Here is a 23,104-nt window from a genome sequence, read left to right as displayed (position 1 = left end):
CTTCTGCCCTTGGGAGTGAAGAAATAACAAATATATACTTATGCCAGGTGGTGAAACGGCTAAGAAGGAACATAAAGCAACATAAGGGGCTCACTAGTGCTGGAAGGTTGCTGCTATTCACAGGTGGTCAGGGAGTACCATATGGATAAGGTGACGTTTGAGCAGCGAGTAAATTTGGAGTAAAATTTAGAGTAAGAGTAGAATAGAAGCTAATTCGAAACAGCCTGGATATTCCAAAAAGGATAGTGAGGATGTATATGAAGGGGAGGCCAGTGGGAATCAGTGAAATAAAGAAGGAGATGGCTTAAACAGAGACGGGATGCTGGTGGTGACAGTCTGCAGTCTGCTCACCCGAGCCTGCGTGCACCTAAGCAGCTGTGACCTCCGAGGAACCCCCCTTGAACTCACCTCTGCTGTCTGCCTGGCACAGGTCCAGGTGGCGCCTAGGACAGGCTCCATGACCACAGGGGAGCAGTTCAGGCCTGAATCTGAGGAGGGAACCTGGGCAGAAAAGGATTTTCTTTTCAGTAACCAAAGAACTAAGAAATCCCTCCCGATTCTGAGTGGGGATGGAGGTGGGTGAACCAGCAGGAAAGAACTTCAAGGGTCAGGCCAGATTAGGAGCCGGCCTATTTGAAACAAGGAATGCAAACGACTGAGAAGGTTCAAATCGTCAGGCTAATTGTGCCCGAGGAAGCTATTCACAAAGCGTAATTCAGGCTCTTTGTAAACCATAGACTGTGCTGCTATACCACCTTGAGGCTCCCAGTAACACTGCAGCTTTAAGAAAGCAGAGTTGCTCTTCGATGCGGCTGTGGTCTCTGCCCAAAGCTTCCTTCTCACTGTGATAAAACTCTATGTACCCCTGGATTGGTGGCAAGCACTGCTCTGTAGTGAACCCCACGGGAGAGGCTGCAGGGCTATTTGTGGGAGAGCAGTGCACTCAATGGCGGCCACCCAGCCCCGTGACGCTAGGACCAGCCCAGCCTGGCTGGGAGGTGTATGGGCACCACTGTCCAGGGCAAACTGCCGAGATGACCATCAGAGCTACCCCCAGCTCAAGCACCTCAGACCCTGTGCCTTCATGCTCAGTCACATGGCAGCTTCTGAGGCCATCAGAAGGCCCCACGCAGGGCTAAAACCCCAATTTTAAGAGAAAAAAGAAAACCCAGGTAATGAGTGCTTTTCAGGAGGCCACTCAGGAAACAGAAAAGTTTTCTGGCTTTTTTTTCTTTTTAATAAACTACTTTCACTTGTTCCTAAACATATTAACATACATTTCCTTCCTTCCTTCCTTCCTTCCTTCCTTCCTTCCCTCCCTCCCTCCCTCCGTCCCTCTCTCTCTTTCTTTTCTTGGGACAGAGTCTCACTCTATTGCCCAGGATGGAATGACCACAGTGGCCATTCAGCAGCTGAGCCTTCCTCTACATACCGCGGCCAATGGTGTCCTCGGTATTTGCTCCTTCTAGAAACTCTGACTTAAAGGCCCCTCCTCCGTCTCCTCCCTCAACCCACCCCTGCACTCTCCTCATCCAATCCAGTTCCTTGGCAGGACAACAGGCACCTCCTAGTTACAGCCTCAGGGTCGGAATTTCGATAGCCAAGCCTCTATTTCAGGAGAAGGGGCGGGGTGTCAAGACGTGGGAATAGGACTGGCGGAGGTGGGTGCAAGACCGAGGCAGAGATAAGACAGGCAGCTTCTCTCTGCCTGCCTTGGAGGCCAGCAGTCTCCCCCTCACACCAAACCACCCCAATTTTAAGAGACAAAAAGAAAACCCAGGTAATGTATGCTTTTCAGGAGGCAATTCAGGAAACAGAAGAGTTTTCTGGCTTTTTTTTTCTTATAATAAACTACTTTCATTTGTGCATAAACGTATTAACATACATACTATTTTTTTCTTTTTCTTTTTAATTTTTTTTATTTTTTGAGAGAGTCTTGCTCTATTGCCCAGGCTGGAGTGTAGTGGCGTGATCTCAGCTCACTGCAACCTCTGCCTCCTCGGTTCACACGATTCTCCTTCCTTAACCTCCCAAGTAGCTGGAACTACAGGCATGCGCCACAGAGACCAGATAATTTTTGTTTTTTTTTTATTTGTTTGTTTGTTTTTTGAGACGGAGTTTCGCTCTTGTTACCCAGGCTGGAGTGCAATGGCGCAATCTCGGCTCACCGCAACCTCCGCCTCCTGGGTTCAGGCAATTCTCCTGCCTCAGCCTCCTGAGTAGCTGGGATTACAGGCACGCACCATCATGCCCAGCTAATTTTTTGTATTTTTAGTAGAGACGGGGTTTCACCGTGTTGACCAGGCTGGTCTTGAACTCCTGGCCTCAAGTGATCCACCTACCTCGGCCTCTCAAAGTGCTGAGATTATAGGTGAGCCACCACACCCAGCCTAAATTTTATTTCTCTTCAAAGTTTTCTCTTTTGTTTTTGCAAAAATTCCAGAAGCCACCTTATTAATACACCCACAACCTCTTTGAGCAAATCTTGTTGAATAATATATTTTAAACGAATTTTCCACCATGAAATACAACATGCATTTAAAATAGTATTATAATCTGAAGAAAGGTTATAAGTTAAAAATCCAGGGGCATATAACTAATAAATAGAATATTGCTAGTACCTTAGAAGCTTATGTCGCTTCCTCCTCCCTCCCCCCACCTTTAAAGGTCACTATCACTATCAGAAGATCACTGTTCTAAATTTTACATAGAATTTATTTCTAATCTTTTACCATAGAATTTTAGCTTGTTTTTTGAATAGTCCAGAAAAGTAGACAAATACGTGTATAGCTGTCCCTAAAAAATTTAATATGTATTCTGTTTTTGCTTAGAAATTGCTAGGTTTCTTTGAATCTGTGGATTATTATCTTTCATTTCTGGAAATTTTCCCAGCCATTGTCTTTTCAAATATTAATTCTGCCCCCATTCCCTCCTTCGTCTTCTTCTATACTTTTTAGGTGGGAGTTAAATCTCCTTTCCCTCGATGTCACTTAAACCTTTTTCTATATATCGCATTTTTGTCTTCCTGTGCTGCATTCTGGATAATTTTTTCTAATTCACTAATTCTCTCTCAGCTATGTCTAATCTGCTGATAAACTCAGTTGTTGAGTGTTTTATTTCAGTTATCTTAGTTTTGATTTTTAAAAGTTTGGGCCAGATGCAGTGGCTCACGCCTGTAATCCCAGCATTTTGGGAGGCTGAGGCAGGCAGATCACCTGAGGTCAGGAGTTTGAGACCAGCCTGACCAACACGATGAAACCCCATCTCTACTAAAAAATACAAAAATTAGCCTGGCTTGGTGGTGGGCACCTGTAATCCCAGCTACTTGGGAGGCTGAGGCAGGAGAACCGCTTGAACCTGGGAGGTGGAGGTTGCAGTGAGCCGAGATAACACCATTGCACTCCAGCCTAGGCGACAAGAGCTAAATTCTGTCTCAAAAAAACAAAAAGAGATTATTATTTAAATCAGTACACTTTCAGTAAGTAGATGATCCTCCATGATATGGGTGGGCCTCATTCAATCAGCTGAAGGTTTTAAGGAAAACAGACTGAGTTCTTGCAAGGAAGACGGAATTCTGCTTCCAGACTGTCTTCAGACTCGAGCTGCAACATTAGGTCTTCTCTGGGTCTCCAACTTTCCTGCCTGCCCTGTGGATTTGGAACTTGCCAGTCTTTGTAATTGCATGAGCTAAGTCCTTAAATAAGTCAATCTCTCCCTCTCTGTATATACAGTCTATAGACAAAGATACACACACACATGCACATCTGTACACACACACACACAAATATCCTATTGTTTGTATTTCTATGGAGAACCTCACTAATACACTCAGCTTCTCTCTCCCATGATGCATCAGTCAACCAAACCTGAAGCTCAAGTTCACTGGGCTCAGCAAATGCCTTCAATGCCAAAGTTGGTTTTACTGCCTGCTTACAGTTGCACATTTCTACCTTCATTAGCTTTCTGGCCTGTGTATATCTTGCCTTCATGTCAGCCCAACAATACTTTTAGGAATATTTTTTATATTTTATCCAAAATGTTTGTTTCCGATGGGTAGGTTGGTCAGAGTGGCTCATTCTGCCATATGAGTACAGATGAAGTCAGTAAACAAGCTGGTTTATTGTGCTTTTCCTTAACTTACCTTGCACACTATTTAATCATGAAATGTGGCTCATCCCTTGGTGACCCCTATCATCTGGATATTTCTGAGCCATCTCCTTTTTGCAATATTCAAATTAGTGCAGCAAATATATAATAGTAATGATTGTAACCATATAAATCTATTTCAAAATCACCAAGAAGCAAGGTAAATTCTTCCTTGCTAAAGTCCTCTGATGGCTATGGAGTGTGGGGTTACATCATGTCACATTACGAATATCTTTTAACATTTCACTTTCTCTCCCATTCTCCCTGGATGGAGAACTGTTTGCTCCCCAGCACCTGCCATATCTCCTTCCTGTCATGTATCACCCCGCTTTCTGTCATCTCTTGGAGAGAGGAGTCAGGATGGAGAGGAAGAAGTAGATAATACTCAGAGATCACTGGAAAGTGTTACACCATAGGCCAGCATGATGCAGGTTAGAATATCTGGGAAGAGGTGCTGGGACAAGATGAGCTTGATTTTAGACATACTGGTCTCTAAAGACAGAGGCAAAGGGAAAAGATCACCCAACAATTGAAAAAAGGGACCAAGAGCTTGAAAAGGACATTAGTTCTTTCTGTAACTTTTTCTTCAGACCGTGTTTTGAGGAACATGGAAATCATGCACGAAATGGCCTCTATTGCTGTCCGCTCTGATGGGCAGCAAAAGAATGAAGGCAAGGAAAGAAGAAAACCATAAAGTTAAGCTGAGATAATAAATACTTGTGCCTGGTTTCTGGAAGCCACACAGAGATCCTGTTTACATGTTGTCCTTCTCAAAATTTATCTACTTAAGAACCTTACTTTGTAGATTGTCAGCCATATCAATCTGAAGCTCAAAGCAATACCACACAGGAAGACAAAGAGAATCCAATTGTTTAACAGTCAGAACAAAGAGCCCCAATCATGGTATTTCCAGCCACAACAAAGGCCAGATTCATCAATTGCCAAACTTGAAAAGGCCAAAGGTCATTGCAAGGGTTTGAAAATGTTTTTGACAAATATTTATGGAATAAGGGAAATTTCACTTGTTTAAAATATATATGCGGGAGTGAAAAACAGGAAAGAAATATATCATTATATAAATAATTGTTATCTCTATGTGATATGGTCTAGCTGTGTCCCCATCCAAATCTCATCTTGAATTCTAATTCCCATAATCTTCACGTGTCATGGGGGGGACCTGGTGGGAGGTAATTGAATCATGGGGTGGTTACCCTCATGCTGTTCTCATGATAGTGAGTGAATTCTCACAATATCTGATGGTTTTGTAAGGGGCTTTTTCTCTACTTTGCTCTGCACTTCTCCTTGATGTCACCATGTGAAGAAGGATGTGTTTGCTTCCCCTTCCACCACTATTGTAATTTTCCTGAGGCCTCCCCAGCCATTCTGAACTGTGAGTCAATTAAACCTCTTTCCTTTATAAATTACCCAGTCTCCAGTATGTCTTTATTAGCAGTGTAAGAATAGACTAATACACTATGTGTTATTACAAGTGATTTTAATTGTCATCTTTTGATATTTCTGTTTCTAAATATGGTGATAGATTGTAGTGCAATGAACAGAATTTGGGCATTGGAGCCTGCCAGACTTGGGCATTCATTGCCACTATGCCCAATGGGTAAGAAATTTAACCCCTCTGAGTCTGAGCTTCTCACATGAAAAAAAAAATAATAATGACAGGATTGATACTGGATTCCATGATTGGAAATGCTTGCTATAGAGAGTAAACAGGAATTATTATATGAACGTGCATTGCACTTAGGTGCTCACTCTTTCTCTTTCGCTTTCTATTTTAATTATTAGTTTTAACACTGCTTCTTCACTATTTCCTTATAAGCTCAATTTCCTTCTTACAAAAGTGGTATATCCTTCAGTAGTTTTCTTCAGCACAGTTCATTGTAAACTCTTTCAGTCTATTAGAAGTTACTTTAAACTTACATTCACTCTTGAAAAACAGTTTTGAAGAATATGAAATTCTAGACTGACTTTTTAAAAATCAGCACTTTGAAGACATTACTTCCTTTTGGCCTCTGTGATAATCTTTGAGAACACTACTGTGAATCAATTTTGTTCTGCAGGTAACCCATTTGTTCTCTCTGTTGTCTTTAAGATGATCAGTTTTGCAGATATTTTTAGACCTGTGTGCATGTGCACACACATGCATGATGTGAAATATATACACAAAATTGCATAAAATCTATATGGGCAGTTTAACCACCATCCAAGTCAAGAAAACAGAATATTGTTGGCACCACGGGAGGCCCCTGTACCTCCTTCTACCTGAGAAGTAACCACTATCCTTACTAAATGATTTGGTCATTTCCTGGTTTTTGAAACTTTCAAATTTATATCCAACTACAAGTTACAAAAGTCAATCTAAGTTTTGAAAGGTCCTGTATAACACAATGCTGATGGAACAGAAACGAGTATCAGTGGTTATCTCTGCAGGCGGTGGGTGTGCTTGGTGCCTAGAGAGTGGCGAGAGGGATACTTGTCACTGTATATTCTTATACCTTTTGGAATTTAATACCATGCATATATAACCCTTTCAAGAAGATAAATTAAAAATGTAAAAGAAAATTAAAAGGATATCAACAGTTGTTGAAAATAGATGCTCAGTGCCACAAAGAAAAATTAGCACTGAGACTTTAAAGGATATTTCAGCAATGTAATTTTTACTTCCTGGGCTCTGGGAAGTGTACTCTCACTAGCCATCTTGCCACAAGAGTACAATGAACAAAGGAAAACACACAAATTTATCCCTTATGCATTTGAGATCGTCCTTACTGCTGTGTCTGATCTCTGTTGGCTGGAGCCAGACCTCACAATTTAAACTAAAACCCAATTGGCTAACAACTTAAACTTTTCTAAACACGTTATAGCAGTGGAGAGCTGGGGCATGCCTGTGAGCACGTCCAGCACAGATATCTTGGTTAAAGTACAAGGACATAGAATGTACTACGTGCCTGTAAGCATGGCATGTCTAACAGATACATAGGATAGGGCTTAACAAAGTTATTAGCACACTTATTCTTTAACAAGAAAGGAAACTTTAAAAAGGAACTTTTCTACTTCCCACAACAGTTAATCACATGGAGCTAAGCAAAATAATAATAATTATAAACAAAAGTCCTTTATATAAATTATTAAAAGTAGCTAAATTGGATAAAATATAAAACATCTGCTGGAATCAGTGGCTCATGCCTGTAATCCCAGCACTTTGGGAGGCCGAAGCCGGTGGATCACTTGAGGTCAGGAGTTCGAGACCAGCATGGCTAACATGGCGAAACCCCGTCTCTACTAAAAATACAAAAGAAATTAACTGGACCTGGTGGCGGGAGCCTGTAACCCCAGCTACGCCAGAGGCTGGGGCAGGAGAATCACTTGAACCCGTGAGGCGGAGGTTGCAGTGAGTCAAGGTTGCGCCACTGCACTCCAGCCTGGGCGACAAGAGCAAAAGTCCATTCCCCTCCTTCACCCCCCCAAAATGAAACATCCTCTTGAAAGCATTTAAACAGCCAGTAAGATTTTGAGGATGCAATGGGTCAAATATCTAGCAAAAGTAAAGAAACCCAAGAAGTAAACCACTGAGCTTGCAAAGCCACTCTTTCCTCCTAAGAATATTTGTCAAACCTGAAGAAAAAACTGTGATACAGGATAGTATTTTGGCAGCCTCTCAAGACCAGAAAGGCAAAGGTCAGTTCTCCCCATCCCCTCTAACAAAGGGATTCTCATAAACCACCCCCTCTCTACTTGTAGCCCCAAAGGGCTACACCTTTCAGACATTGGCCCTTGCCTGGATGTGCAGCACATCAAGCCACCTGAGGGATCCAAAACCTTCAAAGCTTGAATTTAAATTAAGGTGCTCCAAGGCTAGCTGTGCCCTCAGGCACCTGCCAGAAGCAAATAAAAATTCCCCAAGGTACCATCATCCTAGGCCTTTGCTCTGGGATTTTAAATCCAGTTCTTTTGAACCCAGAGCCCAGGTTCTTCACAATTTTACTAAATGACTGTGGAAAAAATTAAATAGTGTGTGAGAAAGGACGTGTTGGAACCCAAAGGTCACCTAATCCAAAGTTATAATCCGTTTGGATTTCTTATCAAAACTTGCAGGAGCAATCAGTCAGCACTGCAGAAACCTCTCCAGGGGCCAGAAACTCCTTTTCGTTAAAACGGGTCTCATCCATATTGCAAGGCTTCATTGTTTAGAGCACGAGCTGAAATCCACTGCTGATTTCTCCCCATGGGACCTTATCCCCTTCACTAAGGTCACAAGTTTCAATCTGTCTCCACTAAAACTCTTCATATATTTAAAGGCAGTTTTGAGATTACCCCTACATCTCTTTCTTTAGGCTAAACTGCCTTTTCAGTGAAAGACAAAAGGCAGATTGCAAAAGTGCAAAATATACTCTTGTTCTTGCTGTAAACTCAATGATACAAAAAAACCCACGAATTTTTATTCTTTTTGTGTTATAGGAACAATAGTACATTCATTCTTAAATGACTTCTCACACTTTAAAAAACTGAGGTATTTCAAGCTCTGTCCCTCACCTTCCTCTCTGTCCTAAGATACAAATCACATAAGATCCCTCTGTGTAAAACTGTCAGATGTCCTTTGCCACATTTCCCATTCCTTTGGAGCCATATTTCCTTTTTGGCATTATAGTCTATGGAATCTTGCTTACTTCTTGCCAGCTCTTCTGGTTTTCTTAGCAACTGGGGTGCACTTACACCCAAACCTTCTCATTGTTTATTTCCTAGCATTTTAAATCATTCATGAAAAAAATTTTAAAACCATTTCCTAATTTCTGGGTTTAAATTACATTGATAGGGCACAGTAAAACTATCTGTATGATATTAGTGTTAGGTACATATAATTATGCATTTGTTCAAACCCACAGAATGCACAAGTGAACTCTAATGTCAACTAAGGACTCTGGATAATGGCATGTGTGTTAATGTAGGTCCACAGATTCTAACAAATGTCCCACTCCTTTGGGGCATGCTGACAGTGAAGGAGGCTGGAGGAAGAGGGTATATGGGAGCTCTATATTTTCTACTCAGTTTTGCTGTGCACCTAAAAGTGCTCTAAAAATAGAATATTTAAAAGGAAAGAAAAATTCTTAAGACAAAGTCAAATCCATTAGTAATTATATATATATATATATAAAGCGGCTAACTTTTAAGTATCTCATGTACATGGTTTAACAAAGGTAAGGTCTTACTACAGAAAAAGTGTTCAAACCAGGCCAGAAGAATTTCATAGCTATGTTCATATTCAAGGCAACCATAATATTCTGCTTTGCATTAAATACAAAACAGGTTGGGCAGCCAGCCTTTTAAGTCACTATGTCCTCATTCAGGGCATCTACAAGTAGGGAGACTCTAGTGTTGAGCTGAAAATATTTCTAACCTTTCTTGTTCTCACAACTATGATCCAGCACTGCGGTCCTCTTACATGGTCGTCTGTCAAAGTACACAGCAACTAATGAGATATTATAGAATGAAAACCAAGACCAGATATTTCTTAAATTTATTGAAGAACTCTTAGTTGGGAGAAGAAAGATCACAGGCTTAAACAATTGTAAGATAAAAGAACAATTAATTGCAAATAATTACAAAAGTAATTTCTGAAATTTTTTGAGCCACTGCTAAAACAAAATTTTAGTGCATCTCAAAGTTTATATTTTGTTAAGTGAACATATTAAATTACTGAAGAGCAAAAAAGAGTTACTGTTACACAGTACAAGATCATAATGTAGTAACCAAGCACAGCCAAATAAACAGCTATAATTATTCCAAGCTGCTTTTGCTATGTATCTGGCATATTAAACAAGAAAGTGGATCACTTTTAACACTGCACAAGTAACCAAAGGTAGCAAATCCAGCAATATTAAAACCGGATATTAAATAGTATTCAAACATTACAACAAAAACAAAGTAAGAACCTCCAGAACTACAATTCTACCCTATGAAAGGAATGTACACAGATGGTTAAAAAAATAATAAATAAATAAAGTGACAAAAGTGACTAATTCTGTATCCACATCTTCAGGCATGAATACAGCAAATGAGTAAATGCTTAGAGGAGTTTTGCTGAAAATGAGAAAAAATGCATTTCACTTTAGTACAATTTTTCTAAATTCTCAATGAAGCTCGAATTGTGCTGGTGACAGGTGGACAGGGTTTTTAAATGCAAAGTATTCTCCCTACACCCTGAGTATGGATGCATCAGTTTTTAAAAATTCTATGGAAAGTTTCCTTAGAAAAACATAGAATTTAAAGTGATATACTGATGGGAAATTGAATATATTAATTGTGGAACGTATCAGCTAAATAATTAAGTAGACATTTAAATCTGGACTCTGATGAAGAATCAAGGTTAAACTCTGCATCTGGGAAACATGCACTAATGTCAAAGTCATCTAATGTCAAAGTCAGATGGTTCAACTATCTTTATACATAGTGCATTTAGTAAGTAAATTCTATTACCAGCAACATAGAGCCCATGTTGGAGCAAAACTAAAGTATTATGAATTGAATTAACTTAGACAAATAACTGAAAGGGTAAGTGGAAAAATTTTGAAAGTGTAAAGATGTTACCATATATACTCACCAAACGAATCCTCTTAAAGGTTTTATAATGCCATTAAACTGTATCAAACACCCAACAGATATTGTCATTTTCTTCTGCGATTTATAAAGGAACCATTCCTTTTGTATAAATCAGGAAGCATTTTAAAAATCAACCTTAACACCAAAAATATACATGTAATTTTAACTTGGCTTAGGAAAAGATGAAAGAACTGCCACATTTTGGTGTGAACGAGATTCTGAAAACCTTTATCAGAGGTCTCATTAACTTTTTTTCCACATATCACTTGAAGGTTTTCAAACTGGTAAACAGATAATTCAGCTCAATGCACATCAAAACTTTGACAGTTTTGAGTAAGACAGACTTCATAAGGGCCAAAATGTACAGAACAGCAATATTACAATGTTACAGTATAAATACATCAAGCCAATTTGTAATAAAATAAGAGAGTTGTCTTCAAAAGAGCTGTTTGACTATAGAGCAACCAAACAGATCTAGAACATCTTTGGAAAAACCACAAAGTGCTTTTAAAGAAAGTTAAATTTAGACTATACTTCATTAAAAGATACTACTCTAAACTCAAAGTTCTTTTCTCTATATGAGGAAGTTTGACACTTTTCACATCTGCCAATATTTTATATTTTTAACTCACACTGCTTTTCACATCCGCCAATATTTAATGTTTTTCTCTATGCCCCTGCACTGAACTGATGTAAATGTGAAGTTCCACTATTATTACCACACATGCTAATACCCAATAACTGGTCTATCATTATGTAGTGGTTAAATATGGAAATGCTGAAGCCAGCACAGCTCCAGCAAAATGCAAAGAGAATCAGAAAAGCCTCATCCCAGAATTATTACGCCATAAACAGAAATAAACATTTTCAAACACAGAAAGTTTTACAAAATAATATATCATCACTTTAGTTTAAAAGAAATTCAGAACTCTATTTTGCTGTTGATACACTCAAGTTACTAAACACAATTTGATAGTTAGATACTTGTAAAAATGCATTCTCAACATAATAATCAATTCATAATTACCAAGAGCAAACATTCCTCGTCCTAACATTTAAAAACCCAGTCCAGTGCTGCCACATCTCAAGTTCTTAAAAGCTAAAGGCAGAAACAATTCTGGTTATACAATTCTTGCATTTCTCCACCTTAAAAAATACTTGAAGAAACTTTAGGAAACTTGATATTTAAGGCTTGCTCTATTTCTGCATCTTAAATTGAGAAAAATCAAAACCTACAATGTAACCTCAAACTATTTAAATAGCTTTTGGCATTTTTCCTAAAAAGCAAATTTGAATCTTTCATTATAAAACGTATGTCTATACCACAATTTCTAATTCACATTAATGTAAGTGCCCTTATTCCCTATTCCCTGGCAGGTGCTATGTCTTCTATGTTTTGTGCAGCTTTCAGAACAGTTAGTGCTCAGAAAAAATGAAAATGTAACGGAGTAAAATCAAAGCCCCCACAAAAAGTGATTTATCCTAGATTACAAAATCCAGTACTGGAAAAACCAACATTTACACACAACCACACACCCACACATACACAGGACATCGGGGGAGGTGAATGAGAATTGGGGGAGGTGAGACACAGTGGGGGGAGGAGGGAGAGTGCAGAGGGAGGGGGAAAGAACAGGGGCAGGGGAGAGAGAATGGTTGGGGAGAGTCAGGAGGAGGGGAGAGAGAGACAAAAGCAAGACACAATCTTGGTCCTCTATTCATGTCCACTTGCAGTGTCTGGAGACAAACTAGTAGGAAGTGTAGAGCCCAGAAAGATCATGTCAGAGAACTTGACAAGATACTGTAGATACATTTTATCAGGGGGAAAAAAATCCCAATTTTTCTAGAAAAAAGCCGCATTATTAAAGTTTTTTCAAAAATCCAACAATAAAAACTATTGGGCTTTTCTAAATGCATTTCCACATTAACATTAATTTTTAAAATTCCAACATGTTTTACAATTTACATTTTCACCTGTAAGATAAGTTGGGAACCCAAAACTGTTCAAAAAGAGGAATAAACATTCTTACTGCACAATCCTTATAGACATTTTATGTTAAAGCACCTTTTTAAATTTTAACAGTGGGTTTCTAAAAAGAAAACAGTAAAATAAAAGAGGGAACAAACTAGCAAGGTTCAAGTACTCCTTTACACACACACACACACACACACACACACACACGCATGCGTGCGCCCCTTCCCCCCACACACAAAATCACTTTCATGCCAGAACGACTGGCAGCGTTGACAAATAATGCTATTTGATGAAAGGATGAGGGAAACTATCACTTACAGTGTTTATAGAAACCTAAAATACTAATGTTTCTACTAAGAAATTAAATAGTTTGGGGAAATAAAGCCACTAATAGCTGAACTATGAAAATGAAACTGATTTTTAAAAGCAGGAAAGAAAGATCAAAAATCTACTAGAAATTTTAAAAAATTAGCCTCACTTTTATTTTCTGATGTCAGACTAGTTATTAATTAGATACCCTTTGTTTGCAAAGGAGCAAAATTATAACTCTATCACTGGAACCTATCCTCAGCCACTTCAGTGCAGTTTCTAGCAGCACTACTTGGATACAAAAAGAATGTGGTCAGACAATGCCCCTGAACACCCCATGGTTAGACCTTCCTTCAATTACATGTTCTTAGGGTCTTGACACACTACACACATGTATAGAAGAATGAAGATAGTTATTTTGACAGAGATTACAAAAGTATGAACTATATACACCAAGTGATAACACAAAGTGCTTAGAAAGCTATATTTACTTTCCTCCCAATTGACTTCACTGTTAATACTCACTACTCAAATTTTATCCTAATCATCTTTATTGGTTTGTTCCCCACCCCAAACAAATACTAAAATATGCTGGTTTGGGGTTTGTTCTATGCATTTTCCAGGAGCCAATCAAACAATGACTTGCATCTCTCCTCACTGGAAGCGTTTTCCATCACTTCATAGTACTGAAGCACAGCCTGCAGGAGGTCTCCCACTTTCCATCCTTTCTCTTGTAACCGTTTTGAAAGCTAAGAAAGAAAGATGTGTCAAACATTAACCAAAAACCATTTTATAACAAAGCTTTTATTTTTATTTTCAATATTAACTGAAACTAAGAATACTGCTCTTTACAATTAAATACTGTTTCCTAGTTATAACAAGGTCTTCCCCTCTAAACCGCCACCCCTTTACCCAAACTAAACATTTTCCCTTCTTCCCCTTTATAAACACATCTCCTCCAGAGAACGACACTTTGGGATCGCTGGAGACAGAACTCCACCAACCTCACCAAGCGGATAGTCTGCATGAGTGTGCAGAGGCTGAGTCTCTACAGGAAATTCTTCACCTAACTAAATACAACTGCCACACCCTCAATTAGAACATAAAATAACAAAGACAACATCAAGCTTAATAAAAGGATGTGGATTTTCCTTCCACAACATACACAACATATAGTGTGGTATTTTTCTGGAACAGACACTCTAGCCTCAACGGAAACATGGCTTTCTAAGTTAGGGAATGTTCATGTTTCAACAACAACAACAAAAATAAACAAATAAATACAGGTTTAAATAAATCTTCTTGTTACCACTCATGACATGCCTTTGCTCATTTCTTTTTCTACTAAGTTCCATAAAAGTTCTTAGGTTTTGAAAGATCTGTAAGTTAAATTCTGAAAAACTACTTTAATTTTGTGTAACATATATATGCTTAACTTTTTTTAAAAACAGCTTTATTGAGATAAAATTCACACAATATACAATTCACCCAAAGCGTCTTAGTCAATGGCTTTTAGTATGTTCTCCAAGTTGAATGCAACCATCACCACACTCAACTGGAATATTTGCACCACACCAAAAGGAAAGTTCTAATAAAGAAACTTGTGGAACAAAAACCTTAAGACTGCATACTGAAAATCTTGACTAATAAGGTGCTTGGCACATAGTAAGCATCTTGTTTAAACTTTTATCAGCTTTTGATTATGACAGCTTCTCATGTGAATGAAACTGGATTATCAGAGAAAGAGACATATTAATTACTAGGTACAATTATGAATCAATTAAATATAGAGAATAGTTCATTTTTTTTTCCATAGGAACACACACAATGCTTATTAATAGCACCTACCTTTGAGAGCACAGTGTTATGTCAGGCATTAGACTAAGCTTTTTTTTTAACATTATAGTTAATCCTCACAAACCCCTGTAAGGTAGGTTCTATATTCATTTCCATAGTGCAGTTAAGGGCAATGAGACAGACTGGTGAAACTGTCTCTGATTATACTGCTAGAAAGAGGCAGAGCTGATGTCTGAACCCAAACTGTTGAACACTACAGCCTAAGCATTTAACCACTCTGCCAACACCAGGCATCTTGTTAGACCAACCACACGACAAGAACATCATATACTGTTAAATGTATCCTCACGCTCTATAAGGTAGGTACTTACTAGCATAAACTCCTTCTTTGCAGAGTCATGAAAATAAAGTTCTGCAACTTCAGCCTCAGAGGCAACAAGCCATTGAAGAATAATCCTTAGCTGGGGGTCTACTGTGCATGGCTCCATGTCAATATTCGTAATTAGCATTGTCTTTCCATCTTGCCCTAAACCTAATATTTAAATGTAAACAATATAAAATAAAACTCATCAATTTGATTCTCAATACTCTGGTTGTCAAGTAGATACAACTATTTTCTCAGGATTCAAATGAATGGTGAAAAAAAATCCATCTTTTCCTAACCACACCATAACCTCAACCACAATATTTCTTTAAAAGGGCAAAATAATGTAAAACAAAGGAACAACTTTGATCATTTATCGATTGCAAAAATATAAGCCACCATTTTAATGTACTGAATTCAAGTTCTATAAATGCCATAATTTGATATAAATTATGCCCAATGGGTTAGAGAGAAAATACAACTATAAAGCTATCATTACAATAAAAATAAAAATGAGGCTGGGCATGGTGGCTCAGGCCTGTAATCCCAGCACTCTGGGAGGATGAGGTGGGTAGATCACTTGAGGCCAGGAGTTCAAGACCAGCCTGGTCAACATGGTAAAACCCTATCTCTACAAAAAATGTAAAATTTAGTTGGGCGTAGTGGCACACACCTGTGGTCCCAGTTACCCAGGAGGCTGTGGCACGAGAACTGCTGGAACTCAGGAGGTGGAGGTTGCAGTAATCTGAGATGGCACCACTGCACTCCAGCCTGGGCAACAGAGTAAGACTCTGTTTCAAAAACAAAAACAAAAACAAAAACAAAACAAAACAAAAAAACTCCCACCCCACACATACACATAAAAAGAAAAATCTCAAAGAAGAGCAGCAACATTTGTGCAGCACATATTCCATCCTAAATATTGTTCTAAAGTTCTTTATATGTACAAACTCCTTTAATCTACACAACTACTCTATGAGATAGAAACTATCATCATCTCCATTCTACAGGTGAGGGATCAGAGGCAAAGAATGCCCCAGAGTGTTCCAGTGGGGAAGTGGCTGAGCCAGGACATTTACACAGGCAGTCTGGCTCCATGTTGTTTTATTTTTGAGACAAGAGTCTCGCTGTGTCACCAGGCTGGAGTGCAATGGTGCAATCTCGGCTCACTGCAACCTCCACATCTTGGGTTCAAGCGATTCTCCTGCCTCAGCCTCCTGAGTAGCTGGAACTACAAGTGCGTGCCACCATGCCCAGCCAATTTTTGTATTTTTAGTAGAGATGGGGTTTCACTATGTTGGCCAAGATGGTCTTGATCTCTTGACCTCGTGATCTGCCTGCCTCAGCCAAAGTGCTAGGATTACAGGCATGAGCCACCATGCCCGGCCTCCATGCTCTTAATCACTTCATTCTTCAGACAAAACTGAGGGGAAATGCCATATTCAACCAAAAGCCAGATCAGGGAATTTTCCGGTATACTCCTAGTATCAAAATTATCTCAAATTTATTTTCTTTCTGTATGATAATTATGTTTTCATCACAAAGAAAGATCCATCTCTGTTGATGGAAATAATGACTTGTGGGCCAATATTATGCGTCTAACATTCATGTTGCTTAATGATACCTGAGCAATAAGGAGTGCTGAGACCAGGACCCCTCCATTACTCAACACACACTACAAGAGGTGAGCACCAGGGCATGTTGGCAGACATCATGCCAACACGTACCCATAATGGAAAGGTTGTTGATAGATGTCTCTGATTCTCTGCTACAGTTTGCAGGCCATTCTAGACCACTACTAATTATTTTTAGGATTTGTGTTGTCCCTAATTTTTTAATTAAAAAGATTTGGTTCACGTTACTCTCTAAAAATAAATGTATTGTCTTTTCCCTTCCCTCTCTCAAATACTCTCAATCAAAAATAGGTTTGGTATACCACAGTACAAGACATGGTCTCTGGGCCATTGTGCAATCCTGTGGAGCTCAGGGGGCTGGAAGCTAATTACCCTACTGCTTCTCTATACTGCTGGTGTTTTCTCAGTTCAGGACTCCTGGTTGCCTGGTCTATAAGAACCTCCAAACGGCTCTCTCTTTACAGAAGTCACTAATTTCTTTTTTCTTAATCATTCCTCAGTACAGCTAGTTAAGCAATCACTAGTTCATTAGACAATGCTTACCACATGCATTTATACCATGTATAGCCTTTGGAATAACTCTGTTCATAGGTGTTACTTGAGAAAAGGCATACAACTTTTATTTAAAAAGTCAATACTTTTTTAGTGAACAACAATGAAGCAAATATTGCAATGGGGAAATCTCAATATCAAATATCAATAACACTAAAAATATTGCCCTATTTTGACTTTATATCTGATGAGAAAAACTGACTTCTAGAAGCGCTATACAAAGAATGTGTACTTACAGAGGCTTATTAAAACTAAAAAAAATAACAATCTTAAGTCTGAAGATTGCAGCTTAAAAATTGGGATGTGATTTCCCTAAACAAGATGTTAAACTGACTAAAAATTCAGGTGTCATAAAGTAAATTTCGAGAAATTCTTTTTAGCTATTTTCTGTTTGCCCACTCCTAGAGAAGCAATTTTTTAAAAATTACTGGTTCAAAAACAAGTATCTCATAGAGTATAAACATTTTTAATTTATATGTGCCACTTTATAGAAGACATTATTGGTATTTTCAAAATTAAGAAAAAAATAAGACTGTTAGGAAAAAATTCAACAACCATCTGAATATAATGAACACTCAGCTTCAAAGTAAAGTTTCTAAATTCACTCAGATATTCTAATATATGAATTAAGGATTACAAACCATGGTCCAAAACTCTGTGGCCAATGATATCTAGTATTGACATACTTGAAACTATGTTCATTAAGGAAGGATCTTAGTATTTTCTTCAAATATGTGTATGTGTGAGTGAAGGACTAGAACTGGGGGAGGGAAGAAGAATTAATTTAGAAATATCTTTTAAACAAAGTAAGTAAAAATATTACTTACTAATTCATGTAAGTTTGACATAAAACCCTAATTCTACAAGTTACCAGTTTGGAAGGAAAATATTATGAAAAATAATATGTCATTGTTATAACAAATTATCTTACCACTGAGTAAGAATTTTAGCTTTTATATTTTGAAAATAATTATATAGAGAGATTGTAATAAATTTCTCTCAAATAATCAAATAATTCTCATAAAGTATTCCTTTTTTTTTTTTTTGAGTCAAAGTCTCTGGCACTGTCACCCAGGATGGAATGCAGTGGCATGATCTTGGCTCACTGCAACCTTCGCCTCCCAGGTTCAAGTGAATCTTGTGCCTCAGCTTCCCAAATAGCGGAGATTACAGGTACCCACCAACATACTCAACTAATTTTTGTATTTTTAGTAGAGATGGGATTTCACCATGTTGGCCAGGCTGGTCTTGAACTCCTGGCCTCAACTGATTCAGCCACCCAAAGTGCTGAGATTATAGGCATGAGCCACCACGCCTGCCCAGTATTTCTTTACACCAATGAGAATTTCATTAGTGTAGCAATCAAATAAAACTGCTAAATGAAAAATCTAAAAGTGGACAAAGAAAACTAGTTCAAGAATACCTTGATTTATAATGTTTTACACAACCCATAGCCTATCGAATTAAAATGCATATGGACTCTTCTAGGAAACCTTATACAAAAGACATGCCAACACTTTGAAAAACAAATCATCAATTACCTTCTACTTCATCCTCATGCTCTTCATCTTTATCATCTGGGTCATCACTTATGAACAAAGTAGCAGAAGCAGTTAAAAAAACACTTTAATTAATAATGGTATCAAAACAAATTCTTAAAAATGTGGTAAGGAATGAATGTTACATATGACATGACATTTAGAAAGGGGAGAAATGACAATTAAAAAAGGAAGCTTTGCTTCTCACATCATTTCATGTTAAAATCTGAATTGCAAATGATTCCTAAAGTTATCAAAACCAAGAAATCCTATCTTACCATGATATCTGGTGCCATGTAATTTCATAATATTCAATTTAAAACCATTTAAAGTTGAAATAGTCTACTAATATAGCATTTGAATATCATAGAATGCCAGAATAATTATTTGCTAATGATTTATCTGATACAATTTATACATATTTTTAATACAGTAAAAACACTTTTCACCTACACTTTTCTTATATATAAAATAAAATCACATACAAAAATAAAACATAACAACAACAAAAAAAACCTCACAGAAATCCTGTAGGAAGCAAGCTCTTTTGAATGAAATAACTGGTAGAATGAAAACTAGCAAGCAGAGCAACACATGCATAACAGTGACGCATTTTGCAATTAGATGTTAGTCATATCTTAGCATAGTTGAATTTTTTCATTAGATGTGAATTCATCAAGCAGAATCATGTAAAAATATAGGAGAAAAGCAGGTTGATACATACTGGCACTGTAACCCACATTCTTTGAAGAATATGACATCATGCATTAGTGGTGACAGACTCATCAGTTTTTAAGTTTCTAGACTGGACCAACCTGTCTGATGTTGGAAAGGATAAATTGTCCTCATACAAATCTCCTTCTAAACCAAGACTGCTCCAGCTACTGCTGTTACCATTACTGCCAGAGGAAGAAAAGAACAGAGCTGAACTAGAAAATGAATAGTAGAGAAGACCTTTGTTTTCCTTGGAACAGCTTCTGTTCTTGATAACTGCAGATGTTCTGAAGATGCCACAATGAAGGGGAATATCCACAGAGTGGAGAGAGATCATCACCGCTACTCTAAAAGGTGCCTGACAAGTTCAGAGATTCTGGATTTTTTTTCTTTCTTCTCAATAGATCATGAAAATTATCTAAACTTATATTTTACAGATTAACAGAATGGCTTTTAGGACAAACAGCAAATGAATGCATAGAGTAGTAAGTTTCACAGGAAAATTAATGTCTTAGGACTGTCTTGAAATATAATTTGTGAAATGCTAATACCCTTTCATTTGGATAAAGTTTAAAAAAAATAACAGGTTAACATTCTCTCAGGTCTCTAGATAATGAAAGCAGTGACAGGTTTGGGTGAGGGGATGTGGGGGAGGGGGGAGATGGGATAGAAGGCTCTAAGGCATAGACCAAACATACCTTTTCTAACTATTTGGAGAAAACATGCTTTCAGACTTTAAAATACTATTATGTCAATTATCTGCATTTCACATATTACGTATAATTCATAGGTGGCAAATATCATAAATTTTCTTCAGAATGAAGCTAGAATAGCCAAGGCTTAATCAAGCATTATGCTTGTCTGGTTGGCCAGTCACTAATGCCACACACAGGTAACTTCTTATACTACCTAATCAACTGAAGAAGAAAGCAGGTATTTTCTGAAACTGCAGCAAAGCAATTTTTTTAAAAAGCAACCTTGTTCAGAAATAAAATTAAATTTAAATTTTCAGATTAAAACTTTCAACATGCAATTTAAAAATTCTAATCATTCCTAATTATTAAAATCATTAGTAAGCACATTAGTTTGCAGTGATAAGCAGCTATATTTCCCAATATTTAGGCTAGGCAATTATAAAAATTAATATTTATACAAACCAAACTTTTTGTTCTAAAAAAATAAACATAAAATGATTTTATGTACATCAGTGAATTCTGATATGGTTATCAAGAAAAGGTGATTACTTCAAATTCCAAAACACTTCCAAGCAATCTTAAATAATTTACATAGTCATATTCACTCTAACAATCAAACTGTCACAAACCACAATGTATTAGAGAATAAAAGTTAAAACTGAGCATTGTCTTTTTAACACATGTTCAAACAAATATAGCTCTTTTATAAAACCATTAAAACCCATGTAGTTCACTGTCAGATAAACTAAAAGTGAGAAAATATACTAATAAAGAATGGACAGACAGCTGTGAGCCAAGAAGAAAAAGAAAGTTAATCATCTCAAACACTCTATTTACTTCTATTAATAGGATGATTATAACAAAGGAAAAAAATACAAAATTTTTCTACCCATCACAATGATTCTTCCACTTAATACAAATCCATCACCTACATATTACATAAACATTAAAAAAAACAGCTAAACAAAGCAAAGACTAAAAATTCAAAGCCACTCTAACCTTATCCTCCCACCCCACTCTTTGTGCCTCCAAATGGGTATTTGAAGTCGCTCTTCATAAAATGCCCTTCTAACTAGGTGGCCATATACATTTTTCATATAACCAGGTCACTTTTTTTAAATGAAAGACATCACCATTAATAATTACAGCAGAACAGCAGAAGTCAAACTATCCTAAGTGGGAAGTATGATCACTCTACATTAATCCAACATTTAAAAAACTTAATTTCTTCACTTAAGAGTCTTCCTACTTCACTCTTGAAACACTATACTGCTTCCATCACTTTCTTTTATGCCTTTTCATATTTCCTATGTCTAGCACAGGAGTACTCATGCCCTCCAACCACTGGTATAAGTACTTCAGTGGTCCAGTACTGAGATGTTTTATTGTAGCTTTCAGCCATACTAAGACTGATCTCAATTCTGATACACCTCACAAAAATTATCTGAAACATTCTGTAAATCTGGCCCCATCTCTTAACCTAATATAATTCATAACTCCTAAGAGAATAACAAACTACCTAAAATATTTAAGACAGTCACAGACAGAAACCAGTTCTTTTCTGATCAAATAATTATATAGTCCTTCTAAACATTTTTGAAAATCTGAAATTAGTGTTTTTTAGTTGTTGCCCTCCACTGAACTTCCTGCTTATAATGAAAATGCAAGGTGTTTCCAAATTGCCATCTTTTTTTTTCTCTTTTGAGATGGAGTCTCACTTTGTCGCCCACGTTGGAGTGCAGTGGCGCGATCTCAGTTCACTGCAACCTCCGCCTCCCAGGTTCAAGTACTTCTCCTGCCTCAGCCTCCCAAGTATCTGGGATTACAGGCACCTGCCCCAACACCTGGCTAATTTTTGTATTTTTGGTAGAGAGGGGATTTCACCATGTTGGCCAGGCTGGTCTTAAACCCCTGACCACAAGTGACCTGCCCACCTTGGCCTCCCAAAGTGCTGGGATTACAGGCATAAGCTACCATGCCCAGCCCAAATCGCCAAAGTCTTTATCTCCTACCTTGATCTCTGTAGCAGAACAGAAAATCAGAAAAGAACAGTATCTATAGCAATTGTCATCAAAAGATGCCACATATCTTGTAAATCAATATATTTTCAAGTTCGGTCTCTGAATCACCTGCACTGAAATCATCTGCGGTGCTTATCAAGCATGCATATTCTCAGAACCCTCCATGACTTCATATATCTTCATCTCTGGAGGTGAGACCCTGAAAACTGTATATGCAACAAGCACACCACCAATCCTGGAGGAGACCCCACTTTTTCTCTGTGCCAGAACCTTAATGCCATGAAGCATTATATTAGGTCACATTACAATTGTGGTCAATGGAAACACAGGTCTTTTTCTGACAAAATGCTATCAAGCCAGGTTTGCTCCCCACTTAAATTCAAATATTAATCATTAGTTTTCTGCACCTAAATGCATTTATCCATGTTAAACGTAATTATTTTATCCTCAGTCTGATTCGGTCTTTTTAACCTTTGTTCTGTTAATGGGATTTTTTCAGCCTGTGTTGAATTATCCACAAATGAGTATTCCACATCATTAATAAATAATGCTAAAGAGAACAGAACCAAGGACAGAAAATGGTAAGACGACACCTTTTTTCTCATCAAATTAGATAACATTCTGCACAGAGTTGTTCAGCTGACTACAAGTCTTCTTAATGCTGCTAGCCTCTACCTATACCTAGGCCTCCCATTTTAACACCAGGAGTTCCTAGACAACAATGTCAACCCCACTGAAATCCTAGAA

The 23,104-nt window shown here is 37.7% G+C and overlaps 1 protein-coding gene across 4 annotated transcripts in view; it reads right to left on the bottom strand.

Moving 5' to 3' along the window:
* Positions 1-9,659: 9,659 nt before the first annotated feature.
* The window catches only part of AKAP11 (A-kinase anchoring protein 11), a 51,503-nt gene continuing 38,058 nt past the window's right edge, over positions 9,660-23,104 (bottom strand). For 3 of the 4 annotated variants that reach the window (XM_012476784.2, XM_012476783.2, XM_012476785.3), the window contains exons 9-12: positions 19,743-19,826; positions 18,931-18,977; positions 15,211-15,371; positions 9,660-13,791 (exon numbers count right to left, since the gene is read on the bottom strand). In XM_012476784.2, coding sequence (XP_012332207.1) covers positions 13,651-13,791; positions 15,211-15,371; positions 18,931-18,977; positions 19,743-19,826 — 433 coding nt within the window. In that variant the 3' untranslated portion in view covers positions 9,660-13,650. The remainder of the gene's footprint in view (positions 13,792-15,210; positions 15,372-18,930; positions 18,978-19,742; positions 19,827-23,104) is intronic. The other variant, XM_064361780.1, reaches the window with a different exon arrangement.

This window comes from Aotus nancymaae, unplaced genomic scaffold (assembly GCF_030222135.1).
Source record: "Aotus nancymaae isolate 86718 unplaced genomic scaffold, 86718_ANA_hifiasm-v0.15.2.pri h1tg000043l, whole genome shotgun sequence".
In the NCBI taxonomy this organism is placed as follows: domain Eukaryota; kingdom Metazoa; phylum Chordata; class Mammalia; order Primates; family Aotidae; genus Aotus; species Aotus nancymaae.
This window is presented reverse-complemented; position numbering and strand designations above follow the sequence as displayed.